Raw genomic sequence first — 20,686 nt, 5'->3', positions numbered from 1 at the left:
GTGAAGTTGGCAATTAAATTCACTGATAACTATCAGCTTGATAAATGGATATTAAAAGATGCGACAATTGTATTTGTTCTTTTAATCTTTTAATAGTTCTTTTAAAAGTCATATAAGTTAGTTCGCTAGTTAGTTATTTGAAGATTGATCAATCAGCCCTAAGCAGATTAAAAACAACCATAATATCTCAGTACCCTTGTGTGGTACCGCTTTAACGGCGTAAAGGAATACTTTTTTTATAGTCAGCGTTGATCCCTTGCCATCCATCATCCAGTAAGCCTTTTTCTGTTTTCGCTTTTTAAATGTTATAATCATTATTGTCAATAATAATATGCGACATTTCTGATATTTCACGATCGTGAACTTTGGCTTTCTTCTTACAGAATATCTCCACAGATATATAAGTAAATATATATAAAAGAACTGAACGATCACGATGTCATTGACACCGTCGCTTTCTTCGAACTTTATATACAGAAGAGTTTTCGATCTTGAAAATACATCTGTTATTTATACAACCTAAGACTGCACTTCAATCCCATCAAACCTTTAAGAATACCGCAGACATCAGACAGAATAAATCGTACCAAAAATATTTGTACAATCCTTTATGATAACCTATCAGCATAAATTAGGTAATTTATTGACTCAATATTTAATTATTAATTATAGGTTCATATGAAAAATTACCGATTTTGTCATTAAAAAAATGCAATAATCCTGTCGCATGTTGTTAAGGTCAATTTAACGGGAAAAAAATAAAAATCATATCGTCCGAAAAATAGGAATTAACAACCTGTAGATATCCCTTCGCTGGGCTAAGGACCCACAAGATTTAAGAAGAAGGCTTGCAGTATATTCTACCACGCTACTCCAATAAGGGTTAGTGAACATATATATGGTAATTTTTCAAGCACATGAGATTCAGTGGTGCTTCTCAAAGTTTAAACCCGCTATCCTCAGTTAAAATTGACGCGTTCTAAACACTAAGGTCGTCAACAGTCAATGCCTCGAAATAATTACTATTCTTTCGAAGTTGTGTTTTTATATTCTTTTTAAGTTCTATTTTTAAATAATCAAATTAATTGACCGTTAATTTGATTGTGTTGCTGCGGTATGCTGTGAATAACACAATACAGACAGCACATCTGTAAAGATTAGCAAGATTTAATCAAAAAAGACGGCCCTAAGTCATGTCTGTGTTCAGCTGAAACTTTCAAAGATGGTTAAGTAAAATGAGACCTCGAGAAGCTCGTTATTGTCCCTTCGGGAGTAAAGAATGTCTCACTCCCTATTATTAGATGGCAATCGAGTGTGATGACTTCGTTGGAAGACGTTTTTGTAATTAGTTCTGTCCAACACCAGGGCGCAGTCATCTATAGCTTCATTAGCAAAGCAAATATTCGCTTCGATTCATTTAATAGGGATTTTCTTACATTATAGCTACAGATAGAGCCGAGATGTGCAGTGGTTAGAACACGTGCATCTTAACCGATGATTTCGGGTTTAAACCCAGGCTGGCACCACTAAATTTTCATTTGCATCATTTGTGTTTATAATTCATCTCGGGCTCGGCGGTGAAGGAAAACATCGTGAGAAAACCTGCATGTGTCTAATTTCAACGAAATTCTGCCACATGTGTATTTTACCAACCCGCATTGGAGCAGCGTGGTGGAATATGCTCGAAACCTTCTCCTTAAAGGGAGAAGAGGCCTTAGCCCAGCAGTGGAAAATTTACAAACAGTTAATGTGCTTTGATTATTCATAACTCAATTTGAAGAAATATATAAAATAAAATATTATTTATTCAAGTAGGCTCATAAAAGCACTTTTGAATCGTCATGTTTCAGGCAAGAATTAAATGTAAGCTACTACCGGTTCGGAAAGTAGATTCTACCGAGAAGAACCAACAAGAAACTCAATAGTTACTTTTTTCCAACATTTTTATTACAGAGTATGTCAATAAGTATGGCCCAGCAGTGGGAAATTTACAGGCTGCTAATGTAAATGTAGTTACATATGTTACTTACGTGCATGTGTTACTAGTCTATTATTGTTACAGCATATAAATAACAGTTATTACATAAGAGAATTATTTACTTGAGTACGGGGCTTTGTACAGTTTTATATTTCCAACAATAACACAGCAACATTGTGTGCGCTACACAACGCTCAGGGTATACGCCGAATTATTTGCATATGGGACCTTTCGTAATTTTTCATTTTCATCAATCAATATTAAGAAATTCTAGAAATTTACTGGACCATTTCCAGTTTTTACATGTTTTACTATGACAAAGATCGCATAGAGATTACCATGAAACATTTTTTTTCTTCTAAAAACCAAGGAAGTACCGTCACTTAACAACATAATCTCATGTTTGTTCTCAACAAGATATGATGAGTCGTAGCTTGGTTGTAGGGCTTTGTACTTGGGGGTAGAGCTTTATGCAAGCTCGTTTCTATTGGTCATCACCCTCATATTACATGTTCTATCGCCAAACAGTAACACGGAGTATTTTTGTGTTACAACTTGAAATAGCCAGTGTAACTACAGGCACAAGTCTTAGTTCCCAAGTGGGCGCATTGACGGTATAAGGGATGTTAATATTTCTTACAGTGCCAATCAGGCGGCCCATTTGCCAGTTTTGCAATTCAAACTATTTTTAAATAAAAAAAATGAAGATATCTTCTCAATCAACTTTAATAACACATTAGAATTTATTTTGAAATAGATATCAATATTTCAAAATGGATTGAATTATTTTTTCCCCATATACGTTCTGAAAAATATAAAGTTGTAGACTTTAGTAATGTTCCTTTATACACAGCCTCTAAGTGTCCCACTGTTGGACAAATATATATTTCTTAATAATAATGTTTGAACTTGATTGACATGTAGCAGAAGTTAGTCTAACATTTGATGTTTTGCGATGTTTGTCCTTCATCTCCAAGCGCGAGATGTATTATTTACCCTTCAGAGAAAAATATAAAGTTAATCTAAGGCGAATACCTATTATTATCTGTATTCCCGATGACAAAGAATATATTTATTTATTTATTAGTTTTTCCAACATGTTATGTAGGATAGCTATATCAATAATTATATATTATACATTTGTGTAGAATATAATACATAATATTTTACTTGGTGGTAGGGCTTTGTGCAACCCGCCTGGGTAGGTACCACCCACTCATCAGATATTCTGCCGCCAAATAACAGTACTCTGTATTGTTGTCTTCCGGTTAGATGTGTGAGTGAGCCAGTGTAATCACAGGCACAAGGGACATAACATCTTAGTTCCCAAGGTTAGTGGCACATAGGTGATGTAAGAAATGGTTAATATTTCTTACAGCACCTTTGATCACTTACCATCAGGTAGCCTATATGCTCGTCCGCCATGCAATGCCATAAAAATAATAATAATAATAATATGTAGAGTACTAGGTTCAATAAATTTTATGATTCTTACTGTATAGATAGTTTAATTCATTTATTTTTGTTACCAAAAAATAAGTGACAAAAATAATACTTTAAATACTTACTTTCTATCTTTCTATAAATTATCTTTCATATTCTCTATCAATAGTTACTTGGATATCGACTATCTATATTGTACTGAGTGATAAATCAGTATTGATTGTGTTTGTTCGTTTTCTAGAGATTCTTATTCAATGTTATTTATATAGATGTTATGATTTTTGAAGATATTTCTTGGTGAATTTATTTTTCCGATATAATTTTATTTATAGTACATAAATAAACATAATCAGCCTGTAAATTTCCCACTGCTGGGCTAAGGCCTCCTCTCCCGTTGAGGAGAAGGTATGGAGCATATTCCACCACGCTGCTCCAATGCGGGTTGGTGGAATACACATGTGGCAGAATTTCGTTGAAATTAGACACATGCAGGTTTCCTCACGATGTTTTCCTTCACCGCCGAGCACGAGATGAATTATAAACACAAATTAAGCACATGAAAATTCAGTGGTGCCTGCCTGGGTTTGAACCCGAAATCATCGGTTAAGATGCACGCGTTCTAACCACTGGGCCATCTCGGTACATATTTAGTAAACAAAAAGAAGTATTTTTATAGAAGTAATACATTCATAGTGAGCTCAGTTAGTGGCATAATAAAACGTAGCTAATGAATATTGTAATTAAGAAAATGTAATGTTATAAATACACCTAAAATATCCCCCAATAAAAGTGTATTTATTTTGATTACTTAGTTCACTATTGATCAACGCTTTTTACGACTACAATTATGCTATTAAGTAAACGAAACGAGCTTGTAAACTAATCATTTATAGTGATTTGATAAAACCGAATTTGATTAAACATATCTTGATGTATGGGTTAAAAATTTTTTAGAATACGGAGGAAGTTGTTTTCCAAAGTTCTTGGTAACTACTTAGTGGTATGCCTTTGCGCTGGCAGTCTGGATAGGTACCACCCAATTATCAGATATCTTCCGCCAAATAGCATTGCTTTTAATAAAGTTTTATTTAAAATTATATTCTAAAGTACTTGTAAAATCCTTCTTGAATAAAGTATATTTTGATTTTGCTTGAGCATTGTTGCGTTTTGTCTTAAAGGGTGTGTGAACCAGTGTCGCAAGTGCCACAGGCGTAAGGTTAGTTCATAGCATTATTTCTCAGGGTCGGTGGCGTATAGGTCTGATGTAAGGATTGGTAAATATTTCATACAACGCCAATTTCTCTGGGTGGTGGTGAGCAATTACCATTAAGTGGTACATATGCCCGTCCACCTAATTATATAATACAATAAAATCATTGTAGCGTATTAGTTTAGAGCTGATACAATATGCCAAATGCGGCACAGTCGTTACAGAAGGACGAATATATGTTCAAACGAACATATTTCAGGATCTATGTATCTCCTTGACGTCCGGATTTGTGAATGTACGCGTGTTATAGTTACACTGGGTCTAGCACTTAACAAACAACCAACCCTGCAAAATGCGAGAGAAACCGCGGACGCCAACTAATTATTTATAAATATATTGTATGTTACAGTATCTGTATAATTCAAGTATTTCTTTCATATTAATCTTTTTACTCGTCTATTGTTTTCAACTTAATAATAGTTTAGCGTAAGCGTAGCGTAAAAATAGATTTTATGTAACCGTCTACGTCCATAGCCATTACTCTCGTAGCGTAAATACAATTGTAGCACCGCTACGCAATATAAGATAATTGAATTTATTACGAGGCTCATGAATTCAATTGCGTTATTTTAGGTACCGGAAAAGTGTTCAATATCCTACCCTACTTTCATTTCTCTTTGGGTTTTAGTATGTTTACCTCTATACTTTATCGTCTTCAAGCCGCATATTAGACATATGAAATAGAATAAAACCTTTTTTAAACCAAGAATATTTTTGGTGTATTTTACACATGGTGGTAGAATTTAGAGCAAACTCGTCTGGGTAGGTACCACAAACTAATCCTATACTCCTATTTGCCGTCAAACAGCTATATTTGGATTCGGATTTTGAAGTGTGAGTAAGCCAGTATATAGACTGAAGAAACATAACATCTTAGTTCCCAAGGTTGGTGGAGCATTGGTGATGTAATAAATGGTGATTATTTAACACAGCGCCAATGTCTAGGGGCAATATTGACCATTTACCGTCAGGTGTATCTTACAAAGTAAACTACTAATATATTTGACGGCGCATGATGCGCCATCTTGTTTATTCATACTGGTTGGAAAAGAGTGACAATGGGAGTTGAACGGCGCTCTAGTGAAGCGTCGCGTTGACGGTAGCGCGGCAGCCATCTTGGAACGACAGTTACATTCAAGATTTCCCGCGCACCACGTTTGCGACGAATCGCTAATTTCCAACATTATCTTTATTCTTTTGTTTTAGATTCAGTGATTGATGTGGGTTTTTGTAAATGATTTATTAACGAATCGATTTTGATGACCATTGTGAATATTTCTGTGTAATTGATTTGTTTAATTAATAACTAACTAAATTTGTGGATCGTTCATATAAAATCGTTTGAATATACGCCCACTTATCTCGAATAATTATTATATTGCCAATAAAATGTCTATATATAATTTACTTGATTTTGTCAACAGATAATGTGCCACTATTTCTGGGTAACTTGCGATGGCATTGGAGATATTGTTTTCGCTTTGGATCTGGTCGTTCAGCTAAGAACTGGATATTTAGAACAAGGATTAATGGTAAGATAATTAACTCAAATGAATCAAGATTAAAAATCAAAATTTCCAAAATTTTGGGTAGACGATAAATTGACCAATTGTTTTTTAGATATTTCTGCAAAATACTATATGCACAAACATTATCAATGTTCACGTAATGTCGCTGTTAATAAAAATCAAATGACGTTTATTATAAGTAAAAACTTGATTATTAATATTATTTTTTAGGTATATGATTCAAAGAAATTAGCAAAGCACTACGTATACTCACGAGCATTTCTGCTAGACATCACCGCACTTCTTCCATTGGACCTTCTGCAATTGAAGATTGGAACCAATCCGATTATACGCTTCCCAAGATTCCTTAAGGTAATCAAAATATTTATATGTTATATTTTTTTTTATAATAAGTTACTACGACGATTACAATAGAATTACAAAACTTCGATAAACACAACATTATTATAGAAAACAGTGAACTCAATATTTTTAGAGTTAAGAGTATACACATCGAAGTAGTATCAGTATCTTTAAAACTCTTTAATTTGTATTGATGGTGTATAGTGGGTATTTAGAATATTTGTTCTCAATTACATATAATAGTTATCCATGGCAAAATTTATTATTGAAATAGCTCAAACAATTAAATGAATAATGTTGATTTGTTATAAAATTGTAATTAAAAATAACAACTACATAAAATAATACTAGCTTATATTTGTAATGCTAATCTGAGGATAAAGGACACGAATATGTTCATGTATTTTACTATCCGGATAGCGAACTAGAGAAAATTGAAAATTGAAGTAATACTGAAGCAAATATTGGTGAACCGGAAAAATTGCAATTTGAAGCGAAATTTCAGCAAAAAAATAAGATTGAATCTAGTTTTTGCAGTAGCTTCAGTGTGAGGAAACTGGAAGAAAATAGGATAAAATGTAATTGAGGTCAATCAGTGCAAGGAAAGTGCCATTTAAGTGTTTTTGAAGGAAATTTAATTAATTTAGAGTTTTTATTCGTCTCAAATAATTAAATTTTAAGAGTGCTTCAGTCTTTGTTTGAAACTACAAAGCCAATTATACTTGAAGACCATATTTGACCAAAAAAATATATTTTTTTATTTTAGACACGCTATGCTGTTTTGTCAAAACAATTTAAGTTTATTAAATTTTTTCAAAATATGCGAGAACTTCTGTCAGAACAGTAAATTAAAACGATAGAAATTAACAACCAAAAAATTTTAATTTCTCGATAAGTAACTGAGGAAAAGGAGTCTAGTAATTTTTCGAGTCAAAGAGGAGAAAATATTTTGAATCGTTTAATACGACTCTGAACATTATAAATAGTAACAGAAATATCTTGACAGAATGAGGCTAGAATAGCAAAATAATTCTTGATAAATCAGGCTAGTTGATATAAGAACAATCAACGCTGGAAGCTGAAAATTATAAGAAATAAAAATTCGTCTTTAAACACAATTACTTTATGTATGTATGTGTGTATGTATGTATGTATGTATAATAAAATAATTTACTACATATAATTAAGTTTGTTGTAGTTAGTAAAGGTAGTTTGTAGTGGACACAGTAACTACAGAAACGAAAAATAAAATAAAAGAAAAGAAAAAAGAACTCAAGAAACAACAAAAAATTATAAGCCGTAAAAAGGGTGCATTCAAAACAGGAACAATATTTAAAATGAAAACTTAAAATAGATATAGCGATCTCTGAATACGTAAATGAGATAGATAATATTATAGACAAAATAATAGACACAGCTTAAACTTCCACATCGATCATTAAATGATACGGAGGAAGATCTAAGTACGAATAAAAGCAAATAATACAAATTTTAGATTTACAAAATATAATGTTATGTTAATGTTAATACTATTGAAAGTGACAGAAGACTTGGTTAAACATTATGAAGACTTTATGATCGCCTTTAATAAATCAGAACCAATAAAAGATCGATATCATACACTGGATATAACAATTATTTTTAAACGTTAATCGGACCAAAAACAATTATTATAATTCCTACGATTCTTAATTTGAGTCTTCTGGTTAATAAGAGTTTTCTATAGGTTATTTGCTAGTCAAAATTCTATTTCTATTGTAGATATTTAAATAACAATAATTTTAAAAATTAATTGGATTTAATTCAGTATCTTTGTTTGTAAGGAATCGAATTTTAAAGTTCCATCAAACTTCATGGATTTGTAATTAGTGTTCACGTACTCAATATAATCAATAAGTGTTATACAACAGCGATCATTGTTGTGGAAAATACTTCTTAATTTGTTTATATTTAAAATGTGTTTTAGGTGTACAGAGCTGTAAACTGCTACTATATAGTCGAATCCAGGACTGTGTACCCAAACTTCTGGAGAGTGATTAATTTAATCCACATCTTGCTCATCCTGGCTCATTGGTTTGGATGTTTCTACTTCCTATTGTCTGAAGCTGAAGGATTCCAGGTAATTAGAATAATTAATATTAATCTTTTATAATTCAACGGAATATGATATGATCGTCAAGGTCATAAATATTAACATGATCATTCAATAGTAAGATTACATACAAATATAATTAAAATTGAAATTAATTTATTTACTTCCTTATCACATAACCAATTAAATACAAATCAAAATTGAGGAATATCTACTGTTACCAATAATAACCGTAAAGAATGACGGCTAGAATGCTAGCGGTATTGTCCCGTTAAAACCAGTCCTTGTGGTGAAGTTAATAATTATGAATTTATATTAGAGAAAGAAAATAAAAGACACTTTAGTGGTTTATATTGATTATAATTTAATTAGCAGATGCGAAGCGCGGATCAGTAACCGTTAAAACTATTAATAAAATAAAAATCAATCTTGAGGTAATCACCTCAAGATTGATTTTTATTTATTCATCGCCTTTAATAAAAAACCTCCAAGACTTTAACTGGTGTAAAAAAATACACAAAAATTAACAAGCGGATTATGTGGAACATTTAACAGATTAAAGGGGTTTGCGTAAGTACCCGAACGGATTAGAACTAGTTTTAAATATATACGTACATATACGCAGAAAATTAATCCATTTAAGTAGATTACTTTGCTGGAATCGCTTTAGTTCAAAGTTGTTTCTTGTAACACAATTTATTGGTGTCTATAATTCTTAAATTTCTAAATAAGAAATAAATGTAATAAAATACCTCTCTAACAAACTGGTGCAGACTTCTTGTGACCCAAGAGCTAGATTGCTTGGCTCAAAGACAAATGAGCCATGTGAGTTGTGACTCAAAGAGGTAATAGTGCCTGCCAGTTTCCTTAGTACAATGGCACATACCAATCTTTTCGACGGCGTGTTTTTTCTTTAATTTCTATATATATAGAAATTGAAGAAAATACATTATATAAAACTACACTAAGTATATACTTAGTGTAGTTTTATATAATGTATTTTTATCCATAAGTTTAAATTGCACTTGAATATAAAAATATATTCTATTATTCTGTAAAAAATAATAATTAATTTAAAAACGAAATAAGATTCTGCCCTCCTGCAATTTTATCGCAAATGACAGAATTAATTTTGGTCATGTTCTTAAATTCTATAGAATATTTTACTTTTTTCAACCACTCTATATTACTTAAAATTATTCAAACTTACTTTAAAATGTAACAATGTTTTGTTTTTTTTTCTTTTGAACGTCAAATTAATGATGATCAGAGAGCCATCATATCATTTATAAATAAGACCGGTTAAGTTTAACAATAATAGATTCCAGTACAAAATAAGATATGAAAAAAAAAAACAATTGAACTGGACAAATTGTGTTCAGAAGCTGCTAGTCTTCTCTGGGGAATAAAAGCAATTACTCTGTGGACGTCAATAGCATACATGTGCTATAAAATTGATGTATTTCAGAATCGACAGTATCATGCAATCAGTACATTTGTTTGTTGTTTAGGGGGATTGGGCATATCCGCATCGACCAGGTGACTACGCCACTTTAACGCGTAAATATCTTGGGTCACTCTACTGGTCGACTTTGACCTTAACCACGATAGGAGACCTGCCTACGCCTGAGACTAACGCTGAGTGAGTATACGTGCATGATTTTGTTGTTGTTTTTTAAGCAAATTAATTAATATTTATTTTGCTTTAAAATTAATATTACGTCTTATAATATTTACTTAAGTCAATGTCAGAACGATGCGTAAGTAATTTTTTTGTGTACTTGTAGGTTTTTAGTACAAAAACCTATACTATTAAATATTTCTAAATATCACAAAAGTGTTTTTTTTTTCAGTTATACTTGAAATCACGAATTATTTCCTATTAAGTATTATAGTGTTTTTAAATTTCACCAACCAATCAAAATTCGTTAATACAACAAAATAATTGACATTCAATTAGAACGAATAGAAACCTAAATCATTTCCCGATAAATTAACTAACACTAGCTTTTATCGTATTTTATCTTTTATAGAACTGTTAATAAATCGGAGCGTTTCACGTGCAGTGCGCGTACGTCCTAATATACGAAACAATTAATATGGAAATATGAGAATAGACGTAAATTTAATATTTACATCATAACATACATTTTCCATTATACATTGTTTAATATGAATTGAATTCTGAGGTTTTGATTCATATAACATTAATAATACTAATCCAGGTTGAGTTTGTTAATTTACATTTAAAATTTAAAATCTAAGTATCGAAATTTTTCACGAATTATTAACTGAGTGCATTTAAATGAGTGTAAATATTCTAATAAAGAGTGTTTTATTAACTGAGTCGTTGCTTGTATGTGTAGCGCGCATGGAGGCCCCAAATTTTTGCCGCGGCGGGGACTCAAATCCCGTCTTCTACAATTCAGATCTAACCGGGGGTATGTTAATGATTGCACGTGATTGGTCAGATCATGATTATTTTTATAAACAGATCATTTTTCAAATAGAGAACAAAATATTTTAGATAACATATCCAATATAAATATATTGGATATGTTATTAAAATTGACATGATTATAAAATTAATCAAAACAAACGTAACGTAACAAATGAAATTGAAATTAAAAGCGCGTTATTGAACAATATTACGAATGAAAATGCTCGTTAATGCTAAATTCTACAAGCACTGTGGATATTCAGCCATCGTGGCTCTCGTACTCGAAGCTTTGCCAAAGGTCAGGTCAACCACCAAGCAGAAATACTTAGAATTGTTGTATTCCGGTTTCAAGAATTAGCGTGACAGTGTTACAATAGGCACAAGGGCCGTAACATCATGGATACCAAGGTTGATAGCACATTGGCGATGTAAGGAATGGTTAATATTTCTTACAGCGTCAATGTCTATGGACGGTGGTGACCACTACCACACGTCGCCCATTTCCCCTTCCGCCTAACTTACCCATTGCATAATTTATATTATCGTCGGTGTTATCTTCTTGTACACAATTGTTTTAGTAAAATTACTATTCAAAAGTGCTTCAAATATCGAGATATTTTTAGAACTAGTTACTTGAAATATTTCAATTGACTTTATTAACTCTATTGAAGTAGACTTACAAACGATTGAGAATCTTTTTTCAGGTTTAAAAAACGTATCAATTTGTAAGTATACCATGGCCGAACCTAAACTCCCCTTTAAGGACAAAGTTGGAACTAATTCCACTACGCTGCTCCATTGCTTGTTGATGGTTGAAATTTATCGGATTTTATCCCCCAATCATCATTAAAATTACCATCTTTTAAAAAGTCTATTGATTTTTTTTAGGAGCTGGTCGTCAATTGCTAGGCATAAAAACTCTATGTATATATGGTACGAAGTAACCTTGAACGCTAAGGAAGGACTCCTTAGAGTTCAGGCTTACTTCTTATCAATTTTCATCAAATTCGATGTAGTATTTTGGTTGCGAAAGATCAACAAACAGACGGCAGGACAGAGTTACTTTCGCATTTATAATATTAGTATAGATCATTATATAGGTACATTTTTTTGTGAACTGAAATAATAGGGTAGCCCTTATTTCTCCATATCAAATTTCTACTCTGTGGACTCTCAACTAGGTGCCTAATTGTAAGCAAACAAGTAATCTAGTCTGAACTTTAGCAAACACTGGCCCCTCTGTGACCGCGTTTCCAACAAAGTAAACTATACGCTAAAGTTATTTGCTCTATGAATCATTAGAGAATTCATGTATTTGTCATTTCGAAACTCAGCCCATGAGTTATGACAGCGCTTTGTCAGAATAAGGAATAGCGGAGACTGGTTTAAATAACTGCCATTATTAGATGTGGCTGTAGCCTTACATTATGCTGCTTCGCAGTCGCTTTCGCTTCGTTAGTTCAGATGTGTTTAGCTTTAATAGAGGAAATGAAATCGTATTCCAAAAATGTAAGTAATGATTAAATTTTTCATGACAATGATTTTGACTACCGAAAATTAAGGTGACGTGTTTTAAATTTTTCTATGACACAGAAATATCATAACTGGGATTCTGAAAACTAACAATCCTAATGGGTGTTACGGATAGTTAAGCAACTTTCAAATGTATATCCGTTTTGTATTATGCAACATAAAAAAATTACCATTAAATTTAGTACTATTATATACATATACCTTAATTCAATAAAGAAATTAAAAAAAACGGCATAATGTGAGTCGGACACGCGCACGAAGGACTCCGTACCGTTATCTATAAAACGGCAAAAGTATCATGCCTATTGTATGGGAACCCCCTTTAATATTTATTTTATTCTGTTTTTAGTATTTGTCATTATAGCGACAACAGAAATACATCAGCTGTGAAAATTTTAACTGTCTAACTATCACGGTTCATGTGATACGGTCACAGACGGACAGCAGACGGACGGACAGCTGAGTCTTAGTAATAGAGTTCCGTTTTACTCTTTGGGTACGGAACCCTAAAAACTAACACCAGTATGTCTAGAGATAGATTAAAAGTAAATGTTACAGTCTATAGAGATCCCATTGCTGGTTTTAACTTTCTTTTCTTTTGATTGGAGTTGTTATCGATGCGGGTTGTTGAATAAATACGTACAAAAGTTTTCTTATGATATTCTGATGATTTACAACATAAATTACGTAAACGAAAATTCAGTGGATTTTCTCGTATATATTAACATAGATTGATACGTGTTAGTCTATTAAATATTTATTTAAAATTGTAAGAGTAAGTTGGAGAAAAATTCATATAATAGACTTTGGTTAAAAATTAATTTTATTATTACCTAAGTAACTTTGGGACATGGTTCTTAAATCAATTTAAATTACTCATGAATATTACACGTCACAGTTAGATCAATAATAAAAGAAAGAATTATCTATATTCGAAACTCACGCAAACAATCATCCACTTCAACTCATTCAAAATATCACCGAATTCTCATTTAAGCCAATGTTAATTTCTCTATTTTAAGAGTGAAATTTAAAATTATAATTGAACGTAACCACGAGCCGTTTTCTATACAAAGGTAAATATTTTCAATGGTTTCCCGCATTTGAAATTAAAATTAACGTTGTTAAAAGTTCTCAGACCTTGCTCTAGTTTAAATTCGCCTCATAACTTTACATTTTGTAACTTCTTCCGGGCCTTACTAAGTGGAATTAACTTGCTTAAAGTCTAGCGGTGATGCTATGTTTTTGTGAAATAAGTTTGAATATAAATATTTTTAAGGTAACGCCGTTTACAATTACTTCTTACCAAGAATTAGAAAAATACCGGACCCCTTTGATATGTAAAAAAAATTCAAACTTCAAAAGTCACTGTCCACTATTTTGTTGTGGTATTATGACAGACAAACTCCTTACATAACATTATGAAATATAAAAAAATGTCAACTCTACTTATTTTGTTAGTCTAAGTGAGTTTACGTTTATTATTATACTATTGGAGAAATCATTTTTATATTTATGTCACTTATATAGGTGTACAAAAACTGTATGTATGTACACTGTGTTTATTTGTAAAATCGATTATAATTATAATCAAACTAATAACGAAAATTGGAGGTCATAAAGTTCATTAAACTTCCTCAAAAGAATCACGGTCACAGAAATAAAGGAAAGTAAAGATTGAAGAAGAAATATTGCGATTTACATTATTTAATTAAAAGAACATTAAATTAACGCTTGTCGCGTAAATAGTCAAATAAAGCGACCTAAACTGCAAACTGCATTTACTTATGTATTACAAAATTGTATACATTATTATCATAGTAAGACATTACAATAAAAACGTCATCTTATTTATTTTTATGGCGAAAAATCGGATACATGTACTAAAATAATAATTATTAGTCCGATTAAATAACGTATGAAAATGATCTTATTTTTGAATTCGAACCGGTTGTAAAATCATCAAACAAATTCAGATCATCAAAAAAATATTATTTTTTATTCTCCAGGTCAAGCTGTATTCATTGATACCAAGTCTAATAATAAAAAATACGGGTCTTACAGTATTTAGTACAAATCTGACATCTCACCTTGATAAGAAGTAATTATAAAGCCATTACCATTACATCCGCTCGGAAAATGAGTTGGTACCGTGACGGGCAGCACAAGGACCGGGCGTACTCATGTGTTAAATCAAATAAAGCGTGTGTCCGGCTTCCTGTTACACATTACCATCCCTTTACTCAAATTCATTTCCGCCAATTGCAGGAAAGCAAAAAGAGAGAATGTATCATGTATACATGTATCTGTATCTATACATGTATCTGATACATAAGCAAAGTATGAATTTAAGTCTGTAGAACTTAGAATATATAAAGGTCCTTAATAATCTGAAATCTTCGTAAATCTCTATAAGCACCATATTTTTTTTCCAAAAAATAACTTGATGTTAATGGGAAACCTCTTTCGTTGTTTTGACCTATATGGAGCGTTCCATTGGTCGATATTGAGTAATATTAACAGCTTTATAATTCTGAAACGTATTTAATGTATAAGAAATAATCCATTAATATATTATGTTTACCTTATGGATTTTGATAAGACTCAACAGCTTGTACTTTACTTTGGATAAATAATAATGCTAATTATTCTTTAGTGATGAAAAACAGAAGATTTTCGTGATGATGACCGAAAACTTTATATATCGAATTTCCAAAAGATTTTTTATTTATAAACTGAATTAATATCCCAATTAATCAATTAAAACGTTATTTTTCCAATTATTTGAAAACGCATTGGGCAGACTGTCTACAATCCTCCCTAGAATGCTTAAACTTATGGCTTGGTTTCTTGCCACCATGACATTGTATATCTAGGAAGGTAGTAAGCTCTTACGAGACTCGTGATTTGATAAGGAATAGCTGTGTTCTTCTACAAAACACTGTACTGACGTTTTACTCATAGCCAATAAGACTCAGCTTAAGATATCAGGATGACACATACTACCCAAGCCTTAGTGTTATTTGGGCCTTGTTATTATAATAAATACGTAGTTATTTTCCTGTGGGTATTTTTTTTTGGGTAACCTGATGGTATATAGTCATATACGCCCATTTGGCTTGCACCACCAACCATGATATCAAAGATGGTATGATTTCTTGTGCCTGTAGTTACACTGGCTTATTGTTTGACCCGGAACACAAAATTTCTAAGTTCTCTTTAGCGGAAGAATTTCTGATGAGTGGGTGATGCTTAGCTAGACAAGCTTGCACAAAGCCCTACGATTAAGTAAAGTTATTAAATATGCATCTAACTTCTACACAAGTAATCTAATCAAGTAATCGATACTTTAATTAAAATTCAACTTTATCATATCCGTTCCGCTATAGAATCAAAGGAAATTGAACAGATTAAATCGCAGTAACTAGGTCGCCGTAAGAAATTAAAATCATAAAATATCTACCTATCTTACCTACTGGAAAGATACTGTAAAGGCCTATTAATGCCCCAATGCTGATCTTCTCGACCTTCGAGGAGAAGGTATAGAGTTTATTCCACCATGCTGCTCCCGTTAGCGTTGGTAGATATACACGTGGCGACAAAATTAGAAACAGCTGAAGCTTTCCTCGGGATATGTTCCTTAATCACCAAGCACGAGATGAGCAACCAAGCACATTAAACTTCAGTGATGGCATGCCTAGGTTTGAGCCTATAACCATTCGTTAAGATGAACGCGTTCTCACCACTGGGCAATTTCGGCTCTTCGAATCCAGGATATGTAATGTGACAACTACAACAACATTGTTGAGATTGATGGTTGGCTGTTTTATTCCTCTTCAATTTTGATGAGCTACTATATCTGATGTCTTATAAATTGAAAAGGGTGATTAGTGTATAATATTAATTATTCAAACTTTAACATTAATTTTAAAAATAATATATTATTATTTTTGATCAAATTACTAAATTTCTTTGAATCCAGGTTTGTCAGCGTTGCCAATTTAATAATTCGAAATTCGTTGTATAATTCCATGAATAGGTAAAGCGTGAGTTTCGTCTTTGCGTTTAGGGATATTTATATGTACCAGACGAATCGCATTAATATCAATAAAAAGCTATTTTTCTAACTCAGCTACACAGCGCTTAGTCTACTCACCGACCTATTTGCATATGTAACCTTTTGTAATTTACATCAATAATAATGTTAAGAAATTCTATAAGTTTTACTGGAACTATCCTCTTCTCTTTCTCATTGATAAGTACATCAGTTTTTTCATGTTTTACAAGTAAAGGATCCTAAACACGATAGGGGTTTGTACTTGGTGGTAGGGCTTTATGCAAGCTCGAGAAATTACATAAATTTTACTGGTCTACCTATACTATATATAAATAGGGAAGAAAAAAACAGTTTAATGCCTTTTCCTTCTCTGTTCATCAACCGATTTTCTTATCTTTTTTTTTTTATTGGTAACAATTGACGATCTTTAAATCAATAATAGAATTGAAAGTAAAAGGTTCTTTGTTATCATTCACGTTAGCAATTAGAGCACTTGATAAAACCTATTGTGGTCGGATTTGGACCACTGAGCAAACACTAGTTTATGTAAATGAGATAGAGGAAACGTCCAAGAATCGATCCAGGCAGGATTTCCATATTAACTGAGACCACAGGAAATCTCATTCCATTTACGTCGACCTTTGAAATTCGGTTGTTTAAATAAGAAATCAAAAAGTCGAGCGCACTTTGTCTAATTCAATCATCATCATTTACTGACCAGACATTATTATGCTCAACCAAATATTTTGGGTCTATGGATATAAACATGGTAAATATCCCGTTTTAAATACTGTTAGTAATAAAAATAACCATGTTAATTTAAAATCTTATAGTAAATAGAATGTTTCCTTGTGGCCTAAGCTGTAATGACATCACAACATTGGGAAAAAATTGAGCATAGTTGTATTTGTTTTTGCTTATAATAATTGTACATAGAATGGCAATTACGACGAATTGCATGTTCCTACTTTAATTTATGTTATCACATAAGTGACTGTATGTCTTTGTTGATACTAAAGTTCTTTAAACCTAAACCTAATAATTTAGGTTTCATTAATTCAATAGCTTTTTAACTCACTTCGTATTTCAATCGTTAAATGTTAAAACCGTCTTAGATTGATATGCTACCATGAGTTTCTATCGTGAAAAATAGACCAAAAATTTCATTTCGAAAATCATTTCAGTCCACCTTTCTTTCCAAATTAATTAACGATTTCGACTATAAATTAAAATGAGCAAAATATAGGAAAGTAAACACACGCATGAATATTTTTTCTTAAAACCTAATCCGTTAACCATGTAGCAAATAAACTTAAAATTTCAAGCAAATGAAGCAGTCTTCTCAATAAAATGTCTTTTATCAAGCAATCTTCTCAGTAAAGGAACCCATTAATCTTAAAAATTGTTCAATTTCTTCTAAATAAATCATTCGTGGATAATAAAGCAATTCTATCGACGTTTGAAATTTATCTTTGCTGTCATTTTAAATTGTTATTCTAAAGCCAATTTAAAACGAATTCCAAAAAGTATATTCGGTAAATAATATACAGCATGAAAATCATTTATTTTAAACACATTATTATTTCATAAAATATTTTTACGGTCAATAAAATGAATATGAAATTGAATCAAAGAGGACGTGCATGGGAAATGTTGTGCTTCAAGAAAGACAAACCACAACTAATAAGTCACAGATAAAAACAAAGGAGGCAATTAAAATTGTAATCTGATAATTTCCAATACAATGCTGACCGAAAATAAAAACATGCTGATATTTGAAAAAAAAAACTAAATCAATGTAAGCGCGTAATAAGCGCGTATACATTACAGTCTGTGGATATTTATTAATTTAAAAATATTGATCAAATCTATAAAATAGCTGTGAAAGATACACCGACTGACAGATATATATGGTTCGTATAATGAATTGTCTGACTGAGGTTTCTCTTCTGACTAAGACATATTATAAAAAAAAAAAACAATGACAGTAAAAACAACGGTGAGTTGGATTAATACATCTTTAGTAGTTACAATATTTATATATGTTGCAATAATAGTAGAATCTTCATTTACATAAGAATTATTAAAATTAAGATCATGACCACGTGAAACGGCAAAATCGCAATTCCGATCCTCTGGGGGAAAAATTGTACTACTACTCCAAATTCTAGTTTGTTAACTGCAAATGGGACAAAGACATAAAATTTGGAATAAGAGATGAATATTTGGGTAGTTTGTTCGTTTCAGATTTTCCGCGAATGCTCCGGCTCTTAATATTGTTCCTCAAATACAGCGTATCGAAGCATGTTGCGTTCCACACGAGGATCCGTCCTCGTTCCCAGGGAACCAATGTCAGTCTGTCAGGTCTCTGCCATCATTATGACTAATTCCACGAAGCTCAATAAGATTAGGAAGTCGGGACGAATACCTATTAACAAATATATATATTGAACTAGTTATCACTCGCTGCTTCGAACTCACACTCCTACTATTAATATATGTATATTATTCATGTAGGTATGTATCTACTTAATAAAATTTTAAAATGATAGACTGATATACCACGCACAACTTAAAGCGGTGGGTCTAACAAGAGAAAATTCTGTATGGAACGCAGAGGAGTCCTAATCGAGGCTTTTTCAAAATTCATCGCCTAACGGGGTTAAAAGGGGATGAAAGTTTTAGAATGGGGAATTTTAATTTCTTTAATACAAATGTTAAAAAGAAAGATTGAATATTGATATTCATCAAACAAAAGGGTGAAACTCGGGATGAAATTTTGTATGAAATGGAATCTTTGGAATTCCGTCATTTTTAAAAGTTAGATGTATGGAAATCGGTATAATTATTCTATTTTCGAGTAAAGGAGATAGCGTTTCTAAAAATTGATCACTCAAGAGGCGTTAAAGGTCATATACAAAAACCGTTTAAATTTAAAATTAATCAGGAATAATAGACCCTCTGTCTATGATATAATCTACATCAATATCAAATGTAGTTCCAAATTAACCATTTGGAATTATAGCAAACATATACTCGTATATTATATTAATAAGAGTTTGATTAACCAATTCTTACGTTAAATTCAATATTCAATAACAATAATAATTCGATCCCTTGAAAAGATCACAGTACGACCTAACACATAAAAAGGTGGAGTTTTACCCAATATATTACATAAGGTCTGCCTGAAAATTGTCCGGCCTTATATCTGTGAGTTATGGGACGCCTCTCGACACCCATAAAATATCGTTTCACTGAAGGCCGTAAGAACACTCCACTTCACTTTTATAGGTTGACGTCTATAAATTTAATAATGATTAAGCCACTGGTATATCGTTTTATCTTTCTATTATCTATTTTTATTAGGTTTTAAGAAGCACTTCTTCAAGCAAGACTTTGGTGAAAGAAAAATTTTCACAGTTAAAATTCGAATTTCAATATCCCTTCTGACTTTTCCGATTCAAGGTCAACGCACCACGCTCGTATGCTCCATTTTTTGTTGGAAATACATACATTAAACTGAATAGCTGTCTATCTCAGATTGCTTGAATTTTTAACTAATCCACCTCATACCCTTGTCAATCGCTATAATCAACAAAAACAGCGTGTGTTCAATACACTTATTAATGTAAAATTTAAAACAGATTAAAAATATCAAAATGCATTAAAAAGTAAAATATAAGTTAAGGTTTTATATGTACTACAAGATTGTCCAAAATCAGTGCCGGTAAGAATTAATTTCAAAATTTAATCATTCGTTATTGGGATAGTTTTAACAATACCCACTGTATTATTAATATTATAGATATATACTTTTAAAATAAATTTTATCGGTTTCCTAGCTATATCGTCATAATTAAAAAAAGTATCCATCTTGACGCGCATAGTAAAATTTGTGTTTGGAGTCTATTGTTTACCTCGAGACAATAGCGTTGTGACGATAACAAATTTTAAAATGTTTGAAATATTGATATTTAATTATATTTATAAAAAAATATT

At 31.7% G+C, this 20,686-nt stretch overlaps 1 protein-coding gene across 7 annotated transcripts in view; it reads left to right on the top strand.

Moving 5' to 3' along the window:
• Positions 1–20,686, top strand: part of LOC113395493 (uncharacterized) — a 167,294-nt gene that overhangs the window by 129,236 nt on the left and 17,372 nt on the right. For 5 of the 7 annotated variants that reach the window (XM_064218337.1, XM_064218336.1, XM_064218339.1 and 2 more), the window contains 5 exons: positions 6,116–6,223; positions 6,431–6,571; positions 8,529–8,681; positions 10,166–10,296; positions 11,021–11,095. In XM_064218337.1, the coding sequence (XP_064074407.1) occupies positions 6,116–6,223; positions 6,431–6,571; positions 8,529–8,681; positions 10,166–10,296; positions 11,021–11,095 (608 nt within the window). The remainder of the gene's footprint in view (positions 1–6,115; positions 6,224–6,430; positions 6,572–8,528; positions 8,682–10,165; positions 10,297–11,020; positions 11,096–20,686) is intronic. The other 2 variants (XM_064218343.1, XM_064218338.1) reach the window with 1 other exon arrangement.

The sequence above is a fragment of the Vanessa tameamea genome, chromosome 21, assembly GCF_037043105.1.
Source record: "Vanessa tameamea isolate UH-Manoa-2023 chromosome 21, ilVanTame1 primary haplotype, whole genome shotgun sequence".
In the NCBI taxonomy this organism is placed as follows: Eukaryota; Metazoa; Arthropoda; class Insecta; order Lepidoptera; family Nymphalidae; genus Vanessa; species Vanessa tameamea.
This window is presented reverse-complemented; position numbering and strand designations above follow the sequence as displayed.